The 17702-nt window shown below is 45.8% G+C and overlaps 1 protein-coding gene across 1 annotated transcript in view; it reads left to right on the top strand.

The window, feature by feature from the left end:
* LOC115124987 (lipopolysaccharide-responsive and beige-like anchor protein) overlaps nucleotides 1-17702 on the top strand; it is a 295611-nt gene that overhangs the window by 84242 nt on the left and 193667 nt on the right. Inside the window, exons 12-14 of the mRNA XM_065003331.1 lie at nucleotides 57-129; nucleotides 586-697; nucleotides 2609-2717. Of these exons, the coding sequence (XP_064859403.1) occupies nucleotides 57-129; nucleotides 586-697; nucleotides 2609-2717 (294 nt within the window). The remainder of the gene's footprint in view (nucleotides 1-56; nucleotides 130-585; nucleotides 698-2608; nucleotides 2718-17702) is intronic.

Here is a 17702-nt window from a genome sequence, read left to right as displayed (position 1 = left end):
TCTGTTGTTGCTAATGTCCCCAGTATGCGGTTTCTGTGTTGTTGCTCATGTCCCAGTATGCGGGTTCTGTGTTGTTGCTCATGTCCCAGTATGCGGGTTCTGTGCTGTTGCTCATGTCCCAGTATGCGGGTTCTGTGTTGTTGCTCATGTCTCAGTATGCGGTTTCTGTGTTGTTGCTCATGTCTCAGTATGCGGTTTCTGTGTTGTTGCTCATGTCCCAGTATGCGGTTTCTGTGTTGTTGCTAATGTCCCAGTATGCGGTTTCTGTGTTGTTGCTAATGTCCCAGTATGTGGTTTCTGTGTTGTTGCTAATGTCCCCGTATGCGGTTTCTGTGTTGTTGCTAATGTCCCAGTATGCGGTTTCTGTGTTGTTTCTAATGTCCCAGTATGTGGTTTCTGTGTTGTTGCTAATGTCCCTGTATGCGGTTTCTGTGTTGTTGCTAATGTCCCAGTATGCGGTTTCTGTGTTGTTGCTAATGTCCCAGTATGCGGTTTCTGTGTTGTTGCTAATGTCCCAGTATGTGGTTTCTCTGTTGTTGCTAATGTCCCCAGTATGCGGTTTCTGTGTTGTTGCTAATGTCTCAGTATGTGGTTTCTGTGTTGTTGATAATGTCCCAGTGTTTGTGTTTCAGGAGTGGCAGAACTCTATCCAGAAGAACGCAGGCTTGGCCTTCATCGAGCTGGTCAACGAGGGCAGGTACGTTTTCTGACACGCACGCGGACACACACCGTCCGACCCTCTCCGACCATCACCACTTCATTATGTCCCACTCTGGCCGATCCATAGCGCGGCCCCTGGCCCTCGAGGCTCCAGGCCCTCATGGTCACCATTAGGGCCTCTATTGAAGAGAGAAATCCATACTGGAGTAAAGAGGATCTGTGGCACTGAGGGGAGCCGTATAGAGTTCAAGGCTCTGTCAATACCTGCCTGTCCCGGAGGGAGGGACTGACGGAGGACGGGTGACAGGGGTGACTGCAATCCCTGACTCCTCATGACGCTTGGGAAATCTCCCATCTTCCTTGTCCCTCTCCATGTCCCTTCTGCTGTCCGTACTATCCAGGATCAGCATTCCCATATCACTCCTGGGACCAAACAACTACCATCAATTTGGAGTTAGAGGTCCTGGATTTACATTAACGATCCCCCGGGCTGGAGAATTACCGAACGCTAATCTAGGATAATGTTAATGCATCCACTGATGGACTTCCTCACACACACACACATACACAAGCTCACACACACAAGTAGTAAGAGGAGGAGGAGGCAAAGGAGGAGGAGAGAATCGAAGAGAGAGGAGAGGAAGAAGAGGTGGAAGAGAAGCAGAAGGAGGGAAGGAGTAGGATAGAGGAGGAAGAAAAGTGGAAGGATTAGAGGATGAGGAGGTTGTAATCCACTCCAGAGGGGCTGCTTTGTAATCTAGAACTGGGTCTCAGTGAAAGCCTGTTGATTTGCAATGGGGGGCTGTAACACTATACCCCATCAACTCCCTGTTTAGAGGTGTGTGTGTATGTGGAAGAGGTGTGTGTGTGAGCGGTTTGGGTGAGGTATGTGTGACTTTCCAAGTGTGCGCACGTACTATATTCGTGGGTGTGTGTGTATGTATGCTCGTGTGTGTCTGTACATGGTTTTATCTGTGTGTGCCTGCCTATGTGTGAAAAGAGTGTAGAGTAAGGCGTCATAAAGAGAGTGTTGAGGTTATTGATGGCTGGGCCAGGGGCCGGGGGTTGGAGAGGCTACCGAGACCCAGGCACCTCCGCTCCCCCGTTGCCCTGCTCTGAAACAGCAGGCTTGGGTTACAGGCCCCAGGCCCGGCCCCTAGCCTGTTATTGTTCCACTTTGCACAGGCCTGACCTCTGGGGCCAGTGAGTGGCCTCTCTGGCCCCTATACACGCACATACACGCACACACAGATGCACACACACACACATGAATGTTTTATTAGCTTAGATAAGAGGAAGGGCTACATATGTAGTAACAGGAGCAAAGGTTCCCCCTGTGTCAGATGCATATCATTATCAAATCAATTAGCGCATGTAAGGTCCCTGTTAAAAGGATTTTGTGTGTGTGTGTGTCTTGTCCTAATCACATTTCCTGCTCATTTTGCATGCTTAATTTTCCTCTTTTTATGCATGTTAAAGGGGAGGTCTTCAATTTTATGTATGTTATAGGGTTATTAAAGGGGAGGTCATCAATTTTATGGATGTTATACAGTTATTAAAGGGGAGGTCTTCCATTTTATGGATGTTATACAGTTATTAAAGGGGAGGTCTTCCATTTTATGGATGTTGAACGGTTATTAAAGTGGAGGTCTTCCATTTTATGGATGTTGTACAGTTATTAAAGGGGAGGTCTTCCATTTTATGGATGTTGTATGGTTATTAAAGGGGAGGTTTTCCATGTTCAGAGACTGCAGCACTCATATTGTAGCACATTGTGAGAGCTTGTTTGTGCAGTTTTTATGATGTATGAAAACCTGATTGAACAGGTTTCAACCTATCACCTATTAGTCAATTAATTAACTTTGTTTGACCACTTACTAAATAATAATATTTTTTGTATGTCTTCCACCAGTTTTATTGTCCTTCCTCTGTCCTTCCTCTCTCTCAGGCTACTGAGCCACACCATGAAGGACCACCTGGTGCGGGTGGCCAATGAGGCTGAGTTCATCCTGAGCCGACAGAGAGCCGAGGACATCCACAAACACGCTGAGTTTGAGGTAAAATACAGTCTGGGCCAGGAAACTGGCTAACATGAAACTAGCACATTAAATCCAAAATGGAGTCTAGATTTAAGCTCGGGTGAATGATTGAGGAGAATAGACCAGGCAGCTGGTAAACAAGAGAACATACTTGATCCAAAATGGCTCCTGACATAATATAGGAATTTGAAATGACCCAGGCTGGTGCAGGTAGCCAGCAAACAGGAAAATCCATTCAATCCAAAATGGAGTCCTGATTTTAGCTTGAGAGGGAGAATGACTTGAAGAGAAAAACTTAACAATGAACCCATAACTTCCAACCCCTTTCATGACCCTCGTATCTTGGAACAGAAACATAGTCCTAATTTATTTATCCTTTCCATGTCTTTTTGTGAGAGCAGCAGGAGTTATTTTAGTATATTCATAGCTTTAAGCAGATCCCATTAAGCTGAGGTTGATAGGATAGGTTGATAGTTAAATATTTTCATGTGCTGTCTGGCCATATTGAACAAAAACAGCTCAGAATGTAACACCCAGCGAGGGGGTATAAAGTCCTATATACACACACAGACACACACACACACACATGACGGTCTGTCAAGTCAATACAGACCTGTCATAGCAACCTAGAGAACAAATGTTGTCTTTTCAAAGACAACCCCAACACGTATAATAACATCTTACACTGGAGTGGCCGGCTGTAGTTTACATTTGGCACGGCATCCTAGCCAAACAGCCTCCATGTTAATTTATCCCTGTACCTCCCGGCCTAGCGCCAACCTCCCAGCATAGCGCCAACCTCCCAGCATAGCGCCAACCTCCCGGCCTAGTGCCAGCCTCCACCCCCCTCCTTCATCCCTCTCTCCTCTGTCTCCGTCCTGATCTCTCTGAATCATTTCCTGCCCTGCTGAGAGCCTGTCTGTTATAGTCCCGCTGGGGGAGTATTTCCACAGTGACAGGAATACAGCATCCTCCCCTCCCTCTCCATCACTCCCTTCATTCCCCCCTCCTTTCTCAAGACCCTGGCAGTACTTAAACCTGCAGACAGCCCACAGAACTGCTGGTCTGAAGGGCCGACTGTCTCAACCCCCCGTCCCTCCACCCTCACTCGCCCCCTTACCGTAGTTGTAAAATGTTATGCTTTCTTTAAGGTTCAAGGCAGGGTCTCTCCTACAGAAGTGAAAAAAAGCCCTCATGACTGTTTAAAGCAAATTGTTGAGGGGGTGGAAAGGAAAGCATGTCGATGGTTTGCCTCAGGTTGGTTGGTTGCCTCGGTTCGTTTGAATGTTTGCTCCCATGTTCTTCTAGCTTGTGTCCCAAATAGCACCCTATTCCCTATTTAGTGCATTACTTTTGACCAGGGCCCATAGAGGGAATATGGTGTGATTTGGGATGCATACCCTAGTAGAGTCGGCATATCTATCTGACTGGCAACAGCAGTACACACTGTCCACCTCCTTTCCACCCACCGGCCTCACCCTGTCAATCATTTCCTCGGGAGGTGTGTTCTGACTCGACCAGTCGTCCATTCATCGTTATTGCGGGGCAGGCAGACCCGGGTGTTTATGCAGATTTCTAATGCTTGACACACAGCCTATTTGGCGAGGCTAACACTCCACACACAGGGCGTGTGTGTGTGTGTGTGTGTGTGTGTGTGTGTGTATATCAGACAGCTGTGTGAACAACAGCAAGATAGAGGTGTGGAGAGGAGGAGGGGCCTGAGGCACAGCACAGATAGTTGGCAGCTCCATAAGAACACAGCACAGGGCTCACAAACTAGCCTCTACCTCACTCTGCCCTGAGGTTATGAACAGGAGTGGTGTCTGAGTCCGTGTCCCCATCACTCCCCATTTCCTCCCTCAAACTCACCATGATTAGGCCATGTTATGTTCTCTCAGCCGAGTGAGGGGCAGGATATGTCTGCACCGATGGAAACGCGCACACACACACACACACACACACACACACACACACACACACACCAGGGGCTGTCCCCAGCTCTCCAATTCTATCTAATTGGCCCACATAGTGGTGGTGATGTTCCTGTCCGCATCACTAGTCCCTCATCCTATCATCTGTCTCCCTCTGGCACTGAGGAGTCCTACAGGAGGAAACATCCTTCGACTGGATCCTGCTCTGATATACTGTAATGAATGCAAAAGGAACACATTGTGTCGTTACATTGGACCTATTTTTCCCACATCGTCCTACAAGAGGGCCTAGTTAGTGTCTCCGTTTTCTCTCCATCGTCTTCCAAGCAGGCCCAGTATAGTTGTTTTGTGTGTGTGTGGGTGGGTGGGTGGGTGGGTGGTAGTCTTTGACAGTACCATTGAGTTACAGAATGAGGATGTGTCTGACGAGCCTCAAAGACAGCCAAGGACATCATTGTTTCCTGTTCCTGTATTATTTAGTAGCTACAGTCCCCGGTTGTCTCCAGTAAAACCACAGCGGTGGAGACAGAATACGTTTTAACAGGCTGAAATCTCATTCTATTCTGTTAGGGAGATAGTATTTGTGTTCTTGGATTCCACTCATTAACCCCTAATAGATTTAGTATTGGGTACATGTGTACCACAACTGTTTTGTTTGTTTCTTATGTGAAAGCCATTGGGATTGGGATTCTCTGTCCCAAGCACTGTCTGCGGACCTATTTCACTACGCAACCCACATATCACACAAAGTGTTAGAACTCTTTGTTGTATTTGTGTCCAACCACACCTTCCTTCCTCTCAGCCCAATCAACTGTAATCAGATACCCACTAACCACCGTAGCCAACTGTTAACTCTCTTTGTTCAAGACTGTTGTTTAGTATTCTCTCTCTGTTCTCTCCCCTCAGCCCCTACAGTATAGCCAATCAACTGTAATCAGATACCCACCATAGCTAAGGCCAAATCTATGTTTCACAATTGAATTCCCCACTTAAATGTAGCCGCTCCTCTGTGACCTCTGGAAGAAGTGAGGCCCTGATAAGTGCAACCACTGATATTGCCGTATTGATTTTCCTCCATTCCGGCTCTGGCTTGAGCCCTCCTCGAGCCATCGGTTTCATGGTTTCATTTTGCACCGCCACCATAAAAATAACAGCCCCAATGAAACATGCCCCAGGGGAAAACAGTTCCTCTCGGTCTTCAATTTTTTATTTATTTTTTAAATCAGTGTTTGTTCACCTGCTTCTCAGGTTTACTGTTGGAGGACAGAAATAGAAACATGTTGGGGTGTGGCCGAGTGCATAAAGTAGGGGATTTGGTTGTGCCCTGACTGCCACACCCTTCACTGTTTTAAAGAATCTTACAGCTGAAATGAATTGCACCTTTTGTGTGTTTCCTGTTGACTATCACTTGGGGAACAGAGTAGTCCTTCTCCACCCTGGCAGGGGTCTGGGACTAGGTCCTTTGGCAGTGGCTCTCTACCACTACAGACACGGACCGTGAAGGAAACGGCAGCCACCAGGAAAGTGAATTATTCAATAGATAAAAACAAATTTATGTTTGCTCCCTGTCAGAGTTCATATCCACGGGAAGGGTGTGATAGAGGAGCCGCGTGATTTAGACACCCTTTGCTTTGGAGACTCGTAACATATGCTCTCTCTCTCTCTCTCCCTCTCTCCTCTCACCCCATCCCTCTCTTTCTTTCTCTTGGTCTCTCTCTCCCCCTCCATCCCTCTCTCTCTCTCTCTTTTTCTCTCTCTCTTTTTCTCTCTCTCCTTTTCTCTCTCTCTTTTTCTCTCTCTCTCTCTGAATTGAGTTATCTTTGGCCTGGAGAGTAAGTTATTATAGCGGTTTGAGGGTGACAGAGATGAAGATAACTGGAGGGGGAAATCCAATGACCTTTTAGTGTTCTCTATCTAATGGGATCCTTAACGTGGAAGAGATCTGCAGATCGCATGGCCACGGCCCTCCTACTACGATGAGAGGTTTTTACAGCATCCTTTCATTAAGGATGAAATGTGGTGGGTTGCGGGGCCACGAGAGCAGAGGAGGTCAGAGATACGGAAGACCCAGATCATTTATTTTATCTCACTCTTTCTTTTTTTTATACCCCACGGTTGGTTCTTTAAGAGTGAGGAAGACCCAGGTCTTTTCTTTTATCCGCCTCTCCTTCTTTCTCTCTCTCTGACTTTCTCTCCCCCAATACCCAGTCGTTGATTCTTCCCCCAGCCGCTGTAATATACGACTAATTGAATTGACTCTCTCTCTAGATGCTATAAAAGCCGGGAGATCCAGCTAGCGATGTCTCCGTAATTAGCGACTTAGCGTCATTGTCCCCCTCTGTCTGGCTTGTAAGGCGATCCCTCTCTTCTCCTCTCGCCTCAGAGTTAATGACATTAACATTGAGCTGATGCTCATTATATTCCATCACGACAGCGTCGTTAGCACAACGCCCCCACACAGTGCACTGAGCTTACTCTTCCTCACAGATCACAGCCATGGACAGGACACACACAAAGAATTGACTGCACTCTTAACGTTTGAAACGCCATGGAACGGAGGGTGACACAATTTACATTTTGAAGTGAAACAAAATGAACATAACGGTTAAACATTTTCGCTATTTATAACACAAAAAAACAAAGCCAACAGCCTATGCTTCGGTGCTATAATGTAACCTGCTGTAAAGGAAAAAAGCTCCGTTCTGGTCAAGAACAAACACTGCCGTTTATAGGGTGCTTGGACCAAATGTGGTTATCTTCATAGGTCTATAAACCATCTGCTTCAGTGTGAGAGAATTCCACAACAAACTGTTTCAATGTCAGAGGATAGGTTGTGACCCCAATCTCCCATACCGTCTAGAAGAGCCCCCTGCAGGTCACCACTCTGGCTGTAGCCCGACAGGCGTCAGGTGCCACCATCTGACACATTGTTTACAATGTATCAACACACAACACTCACCGCTCTGACCGACAGTCGTCACCTGTCATAAGGTGGTCACAGCGGTGGTTTATAGAGCTGGGAGAACAGCCATCTCACTATGGTGCTGGTGAGACCCTCTGGGTAATGCCGGGGAGGCTTGTTAGCTGTTATTAGTGGGATTCGTTTGGGATTCAGTAGTTTGATTCGTATATTATGACAGGATAAAGCAAGTAGATTCAACTTACCCAGCAGTATTCTAAATCTCTGCCTACCTGTATTGATTTTAAGAAAGGCATTGATGTCTATGGTTAGGTACACATTGGTGCAACGACAGTGCTTAAATCACCCGTTTGGCGAAGTAGGGCTGTGATTCAATGACAAATTAACAGGCACCGCATCGATTATATGCAACACAGGACACGCTAGATAAACTAGTAATATCATCAACCATGTGTAGTTAACTTGTGATTATGTTAAGATTGATTGTTTGTTATGAGAAGTTTAATGCTAGCTAGCACCTTACCTTGGCTTACTGCATTTGCGTAACAGGTAGTCAGCCTGCCACACAGTCTCCTCGTGGAGTGCAATGTAATCGGCCATAATCGGTGTCCAAAAAGGCCGATTACGATTGTTATGAAAACGTGAAATCGGACCTAATTAATCGCCCATTCCGATTAATCGGACGACCTCTAATACTTACCCAGCAGTATTCTATATCTCTGTCTACCTCTACCCTCAGCGAGAGAGTACTTACCCAGCAGTATTCTATATATCTGTCTACCTCTACCCTCAGAGAGAGAGTACTTACCCAGCAGTATTCTATATCTCTGTCTACCTCTACCCTCAGAGAGTACTTACCCAGCAGTATTCTATATCTCTGTCTACCTCTATCATCAGAGAGAGAGTACTTACCCAGCAGTATTCTATATCTCTGTCTACCTCTACCCTCAGAGAGAGAGTACTTACCCAGCAGTATTCTATATCTCTGTCTACCTCTACCCTCAGAGAGTACTTACCCAGCAGTATTCTATATATCTGTCTACCTCTATCCTCAGAGAGAGAGAACTTACCCAGCAGTATTCTATATCTCTGTCTACCTCTACCCTCAGAGAGAGATTACTTACCCAGCAGTATTCTATATCTCTGTCTACCTCTACCCTCAGAGAGAGTACTTACCCAGCAGTATTCTATATCTCTGTCTACCTCTACCCTCAGAGAGAGACTACTTACCCAGCAGTATTCTATATCTCTGTCTACCTCTACCCTCAGAGAGTACTTACCCAGCAGTATTCTATATCTCTGTCTACCTCTACCCTCAGAGAGTACTTACCCAGCAGTATTCTATATATCTGTCTACCTCTACCCTCAGAGAGAGTACTTACCCAGCAGTATTCTATATATCTGTCTACCTCTACCCTCAGAGAGAGAGAGTACTTACCCAGCAGTATTCTATATCTCTGTCTACCTCTACCCTCAGAGAGTACTTACCCAGCAGTATTCTATATCTCTTGTCTACCTCTACCCTCAGAGAGTACTTACCCAGCAGTATTCTATATCTCTTGTCTACCTCTACCCTCAGAGAGTACTTACCCAGCAGTATTCTATATCTCTGTCTACCTCTACCATCAGAGAGTACTTACCCAGCAGTATTCTATATCTCTGTCTACCTCTACCCTCAGAGAGAGTACTTACCCAGCAGTATTCTATATCTCTGTCTACCTCTACCCTCAGAGAGTACTTACCCAGCAGTATTCTATATATCTGTCTACCTCTATCCTCAGAGAGAGAGAACTTACCCAGCAGTATTCTATATCTCTGTCTACCTCTACCCTCAGAGAGAGATTACTTACCCAGCAGTATTCTATATCTCTGTCTACCTCTACCCTCAGAGAGAGAGTACTTACCCAGCAGTATTCTATATCTCTGTCTACCTCTACCCTCAGAGAGAGAGTACTTACCCAGCAGTATTCTATATCTCTGTCTACCTCTACCCTCAGAGAGTACTTACCCAGCAGTATTCTATATCTCTGTCTACCTCTACCCTCAGAGAGTACTTACCCAGCAGTATTCTATATATCTGTCTACCTCTACCCTCAGAGAGAGTACTTACCCAGCAGTATTCTATATATCTGTCTACCTCTACCCTCAGAGAGAGAGAGTACTTACCCAGCAGTATTCTATATCTCTGTCTACCTCTACCCTCAGAGAGTACTTACCCAGCAGTATTCTATATATCTGTCTACCTCTACCCTCAGAGAGAGAGAGTACTTACCCAGCAGTATTCTGTATCTGTCTACCTCTACCCTCAGAGAGTACTTACCCAGCAGTATTCTATATCTCTGTCTACCTCTACCCTCAGAGAGTACTTACCCAGCAGTATTCTATATATCTGTCTACCTCTATCCTCAGAGAGAGAGAACTTACCCAGCAGTATTCTATATCTCTGTCTACCTCTACCCTCAGAGAGAGATTACTTACCCAGCAGTATTCTATATCTCTGTCTACCTCTACCCTCAGAGAGAGAGTACTTACCCAGCAGTATTCTATATCTCTGTCTACCTCTACCCTCAGAGAGAGAGTACTTACCCAGCAGTATTCTATATCTCTGTCTACCTCTACCCTCAGAGAGTACTTACCCAGCAGTATTCTATATCTCTGTCTACCTCTACCCTCAGAGAGTACTTACCCAGCAGTATTCTATATATCTGTCTACCTCTACCCTCAGAGAGTACTTACCCAGCAGTATTCTATATATCTGTCTACCTCTACCCTCAGAGAGAGAGAGAGTACTTACCCAGCAGTATTCTATATCTCTGTCTACCTCTACCCTCAGAGAGTACTTACCCAGCAGTATTCTATATCTCTGTCTACCTCTACCCTCAGAGAGTACTTACCCAGCAGTATTCTATATATCTGTCTACCTCTACCCTCAGTTAGAGAGAGTACTTACCCAGCAGTATTCTGTATCTGTCTACCTCTACCCTCAGAGAGTACTTACCCATCAGTATTCTATATCTCTGTCTACCTCTACCCTCAGAGAGTACTTACCCAGCAGTATTCTATATATCTGTCTACCTCTATCCTCAGAGAGAGAGAACTTACCCAGCAGTATTCTATATCTCTGTCTACCTCTACCCTCAGAGAGAGATTACTTACCCAGCAGTATTCTATATCTCTGTCTACCTCTACCCTCAGAGAGAGAGTACTTACCCAGCAGTATTCTATATCTCTGTCTACCTCTACCCTCAGAGAGAGAGTACTTACCCAGCAGTATTCTATATCTCTGTCTACCTCTACCCTCAGAGAGTACTTACCCAGCAGTATTCTATATCTCTGTCTACCTCTACCCTCAGAGAGTACTTACCCAGCAGTATTCTATATATCTGTCTACCTCTACCCTCAGAGAGAGAGAACTTACCCAGCAGTATTCTATATCTCTGTCTACCTCTACCCTCAGAGAGAGAGTACTTACCCAGCAGTATTCTATATCTCTGTCTACCTCTACCCTCAGAGAGTACTTACCCAGCAGTATTCTATATCTCTTGTCTACCTCTACCCTCAGAGAGTACTTACCCAGCAGTATTCTATATATCTGTCTACCTCTATCCTCAGAGAGAGAGAACTTACCCAGCAGTATTCTATATCTCTGTCTACCTCTACCCTCAGAGAGAGATTACTTACCCAGCAGTATTCTGTATCTGTCTACCTCTACCCTCAGAGAGTACTTACCCAGCAGTATTCTATATCTCTGTCTACCTCTACCCTCAGAGAGAGAGAGTACTTACCCAGCAGTATTCTGTATCTGTCTACCTCTACCCTCAGAGAGTACTTACCCAGCAGTATTCTATATCTCTGTCTACCTCTACCCTCAGAGAGTACTTACCCAGCAGTATTCTATATATCTGTCTACCTCTATCCTCAGAGAGAGAGAACTTACCCAGCAGTATTCTATATCTCTGTCTACCTCTACCCTCAGAGAGAGAGTACTTACCCAGCAGTATTCTATATCTCTGTCTACCTCTACCCTCAGAGAGTACTTACCCAGCAGTATTCTATATCTCTTGTCTACCTCTACCCTCAGAGAGTACTTACCCAGCAGTATTCTATATCTCTTGTCTACCTCTACCCTCAGAGAGTACTTACCCAGCAGTATTCTATATATCTGTCTACCTCTACCATCAGAGAGAGAGTACTTACCCAGCAGTATTCTATATCTCTGTCTACCTCTACCCTCAGAGAGTACTTACCCAGCAGTATTCTATATATCTGTCTACCTCTACCCTCAGAGAGAGAGAGTACTTACCCAGCAGTATTCTGTATCTGTCTACCTCTACCCTCAGAGAGTACTTACCCAGCAGTATTCTATATCTCTGTTTACCTCTACCCTCAGAGAGTACTTACCCAGCAGTATTCTATATATCTGTCTACCTCTACCCTCAGAGAGAGAGAGTACTTACCCAGCAGTATTCTGTATCTGTCTACCTCTACCCTCAGAGAGTACTTACCCAGCAGTATTCTATATCTCTTGTCTACCTCTACCCTCAGAGAGTACTTACCCAGCAGTATTCTATATCTCTTGTCTACCTCTACCCTCAGAGAGTACTTACCCAGCAGTATTCTATATCTCTGTCTACCTCTACCATCAGAGAGAGAGTACTTACCCAGCAGTATTCTATATCTCTGTCTACCTCTACCCTCAGAGAGAGAGTACTTACCCAGCAGTATTCTATATCTCTGTCTACCTCTACCCTCAGAGAGTACTTACCCAGCAGTATTCTATATATCTGTCTACCTCTATCCTCAGAGAGAGAGAACTTACCCAGCAGTATTCTATATCTCTGTCTACCTCTACCCTCAGAGAGAGATTACTTACCCAGCAGTATTCTATATCTCTGTCTACCTCTACCCTCAGAGAGAGAGTACTTACCCAGCAGTATTCTATATCTCTGTCTACCTCTACCCTCAGAGAGAGTACTTACCCAGCAGTATTCTATATCTCTGTCTACCTCTACCCTCAGAGAGTACTTACCCAGCAGTATTCTATATATCTGTCTACCTCTACCCTCAGAGAGTACTTACCCAGCAGTATTCTATATATCTGTCTACCTCTACCCTCAGAGAGAGAGAGTACTTACCCAGCAGTATTCTATATCTCTGTCTACCTCTACCCTCAGAGAGTACTTACCCAGCAGTATTCTATATCTCTTGTCTACCTCTACCCTCAGAGAGTACTTACCCAGCAGTATTCTATATCTCTTGTCTACCTCTACCCTCAGAGAGTACTTACCCAGCAGTATTCTATATCTCTTGTCTACCTCTACCCTCAGAGAGTACTTACCCAGCAGTATTCTATATCTCTGTCTACCTCTACCATCAGAGAGAGAGTACTTACCCAGCAGTATTCTATATCTCTGTCTACCTCTACCCTCAGAGAGTACTTACCCAGCAGTATTCTATATATCTGTCTACCTCTACCCTCAGAGAGAGAGAGTACTTACCCAGCAGTATTCTGTATCTGTCTACCTCTACCCTCAGAGAGTACTTACCCAGCAGTATTCTATATCTCTGTCTACCTCTACCCTCAGAGAGAGAGAGTACTTACCCAGCAGTATTCTGTATCTGTCTACCTCTACCCTCAGAGAGTACTTACCCAGCAGTATTCTATATCTCTGTCTACCTCTACCCTCAGAGAGTACTTACCCAGCAGTATTCTATATATCTGTCTACCTCTATCCTCAGAGAGAGAGAACTTACCCAGCAGTATTCTATATCTCTGTCTACCTCTACCCTCAGAGAGAGAGTACTTACCCAGCAGTATTCTATATCTCTGTCTACCTCTACCCTCAGAGAGTACTTACCCAGCAGTATTCTATATCTCTTGTCTACCTCTACCCTCAGAGAGTACTTACCCAGCAGTATTCTATATCTCTGTCTACCTCTACCCTCAGAGAGTACTTACCCAGCAGTATTCTATATATCTGTCTACCTCTACCCTCAGAGAGAGTACTTACCCAGCAGTATTCTATATCTCTGTCTACCTCTACCCTCAGAGAGTACTTACCCAGCAGTATTCTATATATCTGTCTACCTCTACCCTCAGAGAGAGAGAGTACTTACCCAGCAGTATTCTGTATCTGTCTACCTCTACCCTCAGAGAGTACTTACCCAGCAGTATTCTATATCTCTGTCTACCTCTACCCTCAGCGAGAGAGAAAGTACTTAACCAGCAGTATTCTGTATCTCTGTCTACCTCTACCCTCAGAGAGAGAGAACTTACCCGGGAGAGGGGGAGAGAGAGAGTACTTACCCGGGAGAGGGGGAGAGAGACTAGTATCCCAGTGTCTGGCTCTTCTCTGTGTGTAATTAAGTCCCTAGGTGATGCCTCTTGCACCGCTCCTCACATCATTATCTTTGCCCAGCTGACCCAGAGCTGTGAATAGCACATATACGAGCACCTCCTCCCGACTCCCTAGTCCCCTTTACTACATGCAAACTGACACTTTAGTCTCTGGAGTAGGGCTCTTGCCTTGCCTACCATCTTTGTTATCCCATAGAGGGACATCATTTTATTGATTTCATTTTACTGAGGAGTTGGAGAGGAATTCTTGGAAAGGATAATTATGTTGTATAGTATTGAATAAGGCTGTGTATTCTTCAAATTAAATATGTGGAATAAGCAGATTCTCAAGTACAATTGAATGCATTTTTAAGGCAGACACAATCCTGATGTGGAGTTAAATGTGTTAAATGTACAGCACTAAAAGAAGAAAGGGTATGTCCTTGGTGCGTTCCTGTTGTTATCTCTTCTGTTTGGAATCATTACTCTGCATCCAGACAACTAGCCGAGCGCTAGCCAGCGTTCCAGAAGAAGTGGATTATTTTTCATCTGCAGCGCCTCTGCCTTCATTTGACTATTTTTCACCCCGGAGAGGACAGTTAACAGGTGTGATTCGTCACGTGCTGGCGCGACCTTGGAGTGCTTCTGGAGTCAGAGTGGATGGAACCTTCAGCCCAGCTTAGACTAATGGTAGCTACTGATTGGAGCGGGGCTTGACACAGCTGCTGGTTTGAGCAGGGAGGGAAGGGGGGGAATGGGAGAAGGAACGAGAAGAGCGAGAGAGTGAAAGAGAGGAGAGGATGCCGCTGGGAGGAGAGATGAAGAGTCCTGCCAACTAGGCATTGTGACCAGTCCATTAAAAACCCACAGCAGCCACAGGCGAGGGACAGGAGAGAGGGATGAGAGAGATACTTTGATAAGTGTTGCGCCTGCGTTAACCTTGATGGCCACTATCGGGACGATGCATGCCTCTGGGATCTGTTTGGCTGGATGAGATTATTTTTTCCTCAGCAGGAAAAATCAATACTCTGCGAGCGCAGCGTGACAGGGCATCATTTCAGAATTGAAGCGGCTGTCAGACGTCGACATTCGATGACTTTTGTTCGCCGTTGTGCTGTTAGGCCTTCATTTTTCTCCTTGTTGTTTCTTCGCCCCCGACTCTTTGTCTGAGTTAACCTGATGGTGTTTTATGTGGCCGTTTTAAACATGAGGGCAAGAGATCAAGTGCGAGGGGGAATCTTCTTCAGAAACCAATTGTTTCAGCATCTCTCTTTTGTCTAGTAACCCCTCCTCCCATCGTTCTGTAAGGAATTCCTTATTCCTAGGAATATTTGCATTCCCTCTCAGAACACGACAAGGACACGCACCCTGGGCGGACAGTTTCCCCACTTAAAATGAGACCCTCCGGGGACGGCTTGTCGGAGGACGTGAGAGATTGGAAGAGGAGCGCGAGACAACGAGGCGATAGCCGACCCCTCTGTGTGTCTCTAGCTGGCTTCTCTACTACACCACACAATGTCAAGGCAGAGAGTACACATCAAGCATTGCTTTAATAAGATCCCACTGTCGTGTGTGTGTGTCGTCGCCCGTTTCTCCTGCAGAACCCTGAGCGCTTTGTGATGTCATGAAACGAGCGCCTTGAAGGCTGAGACAGTGTGGCACAGAAACATTTCAAGGTCCTTGGCTCTGTCACTCACTGTAAGTGATAAACACAGGCTTTATATCTGGTAATGAGGCCTGTATCCCCACTCACACCCTCATTATACTGGTGAACCCCTCAGGCCCTGATGGGAGAGCGTGACAACAACTACAGCATTTAGAGGGGGGTTGACAGCCTATTATTCTACACGCAGAAACCTATGCCATATGTTCTGGCCTTTTGAATTGCACTCATGCAGTTGAGTCAGTGGATTTGTATCTGTGAGATGTGCTGGAATGCCTGACCCTCGTGTGTGTGTGTGTGTGTGTGTGTGTGTGTGTGTGTGTGTGTGTGATTTTTCATGTTGTCTTCTCATATCATTATCCTAGTGTAATTTAGCCAGTGGTTAGGCCTGTTTCCTTTCTAGATCACACAGACGTTTCTCTGGTTATTGACCTGAGCTTTGCGTGAATTGTCCGAGACATATCTCCATGTAATTTACTCGATTAATGCCAACCCATTATCAGTCTGTCTTCTCCGGGCACCTTTTTCCACCATAGACGCCAGCGCCCGTCACCCTCCGACCCTGTCAGCCAGCTCATGTAATGGAAGGTGCTGCCCATGATTACACTGTCTCATGTCATAAGGTCTCACGTCAATGCCGTCCTCACACACACACACACACACACACAGCTTCCTCACCTGCTCGCTCGCTCTCCAAAAGCCTGTCTTGTGCCTTTTACCTCTGACTTCCTCATCTGACTTCCTCGTTTGAATCTGGCTACCAGGTAGACTAGACATTGATCCTGATGTCTGAATCTGGCTACCAGGTAGACTAGACATTGATCCTGATGTCTGAATCTGGCTACCAGGTAGACTAGACATTGATCCTGATGTCTGAATCTGGCTACCAGGTAGACTAGACATTGATCCTGATGTCTGAATCTGGCTACCAGGTAGACTAGACATTGATCCTGATGTTTGAATCTGGCTACCAGGCAGACTAGACATTGATCCTGATGTCTGAATCTGGCTACCAGGTAGACTAGACATTGATCCTGATGTTTGAATCTGGCTACCAGGTAGACTAGACATTGATCCTGATGTTTAAATATGGCTATTGATCCTGATGTCTGAATCTGGCTACCAGGCAGGTAGACATTAGACATCGATCCTGATGTCTGAATCTGGCTACCAGGCAGACTAGACATTGATCCTGATGTCTGAATCTGGCTACCAGGCAGACTAGACATTGATCCTGATGTCTGAATCTGGCTACCAGGCAGACTAGACATTGATCCTGATGTCTGAATCTGGCTACCAGGCAGACTAGACATTGATCCTGATGTCTGAATCTGGCTACCAGGTAGACTAGACATTGATCCTGATGTCTGAATCTGGCTACCAGGTAGACTAGACATTGATCCTGATGTTTGAATCTGGCTACCAGGTAGACTAGACATTGATCCTGATGTCTGAATCTGGCTACCAGGTAGACTAGACATTGATCCTGATGATCCGTTTCTCTCAGTCAGTATCAGGATAGACCCTTCATGTGCCCTTTCCACTGAGGTAAAGGGGGCCTCTTCTGGTTTCTAATGGCACTAGGCCGTTCATGTTATTTTACTACCCCCCGCTCACTTTGAAATTAGCGGAGGGGTGATGTGTTGCAAAGTGTTCCCTGACTCACTCAGTGCCCTTTGTTCTGTCAGCCTATTGGAAGAGTAGAGGATGGAGGTAGGTTATTATGTAGTCATCTAGAGCTAGCAGGCTGAGTATGTAAGAACCAACAAGACCCTAGTAGTCTAATATCCTCTATGTATGACGATTTCAGAGCAGTGGAACGACCCCCAGACTCTACACTCTGACATGTCTTTTCCACATCGTTTTACCCCGAAATGGAGGCCTAGTATTAATGGGCCTGTTATGTGTTCAGCTGTTTGCTTGTTATTTCAGAGGGGAGTCGCTCTGTGAAACTACTTCCCCTCGCCGCCGGGCCCGTTAGAAAAGCACACGTCACTATGGGGAACTAGGTGTTTGGGTCCGCGGTGAATGACCAGCGTGTTTACGATGATGTGTTTGAGCTGCAGCACTGCTGATTAGTGATACAGAAGTCACACGTGAAGACCGGCTGGAAAGAACGCTTCTGGTTCTGTCCCGTCGTAAGGTACAGACT

This window comes from Oncorhynchus nerka, linkage group LG18 (assembly GCF_034236695.1).
Source record: "Oncorhynchus nerka isolate Pitt River linkage group LG18, Oner_Uvic_2.0, whole genome shotgun sequence".
NCBI classification, from domain to species: domain Eukaryota; kingdom Metazoa; phylum Chordata; class Actinopteri; order Salmoniformes; family Salmonidae; genus Oncorhynchus; species Oncorhynchus nerka.
The sequence above is the reverse complement of the archived record's forward strand: the minus strand, read 5'-3'. Positions and strand labels throughout refer to the sequence as shown.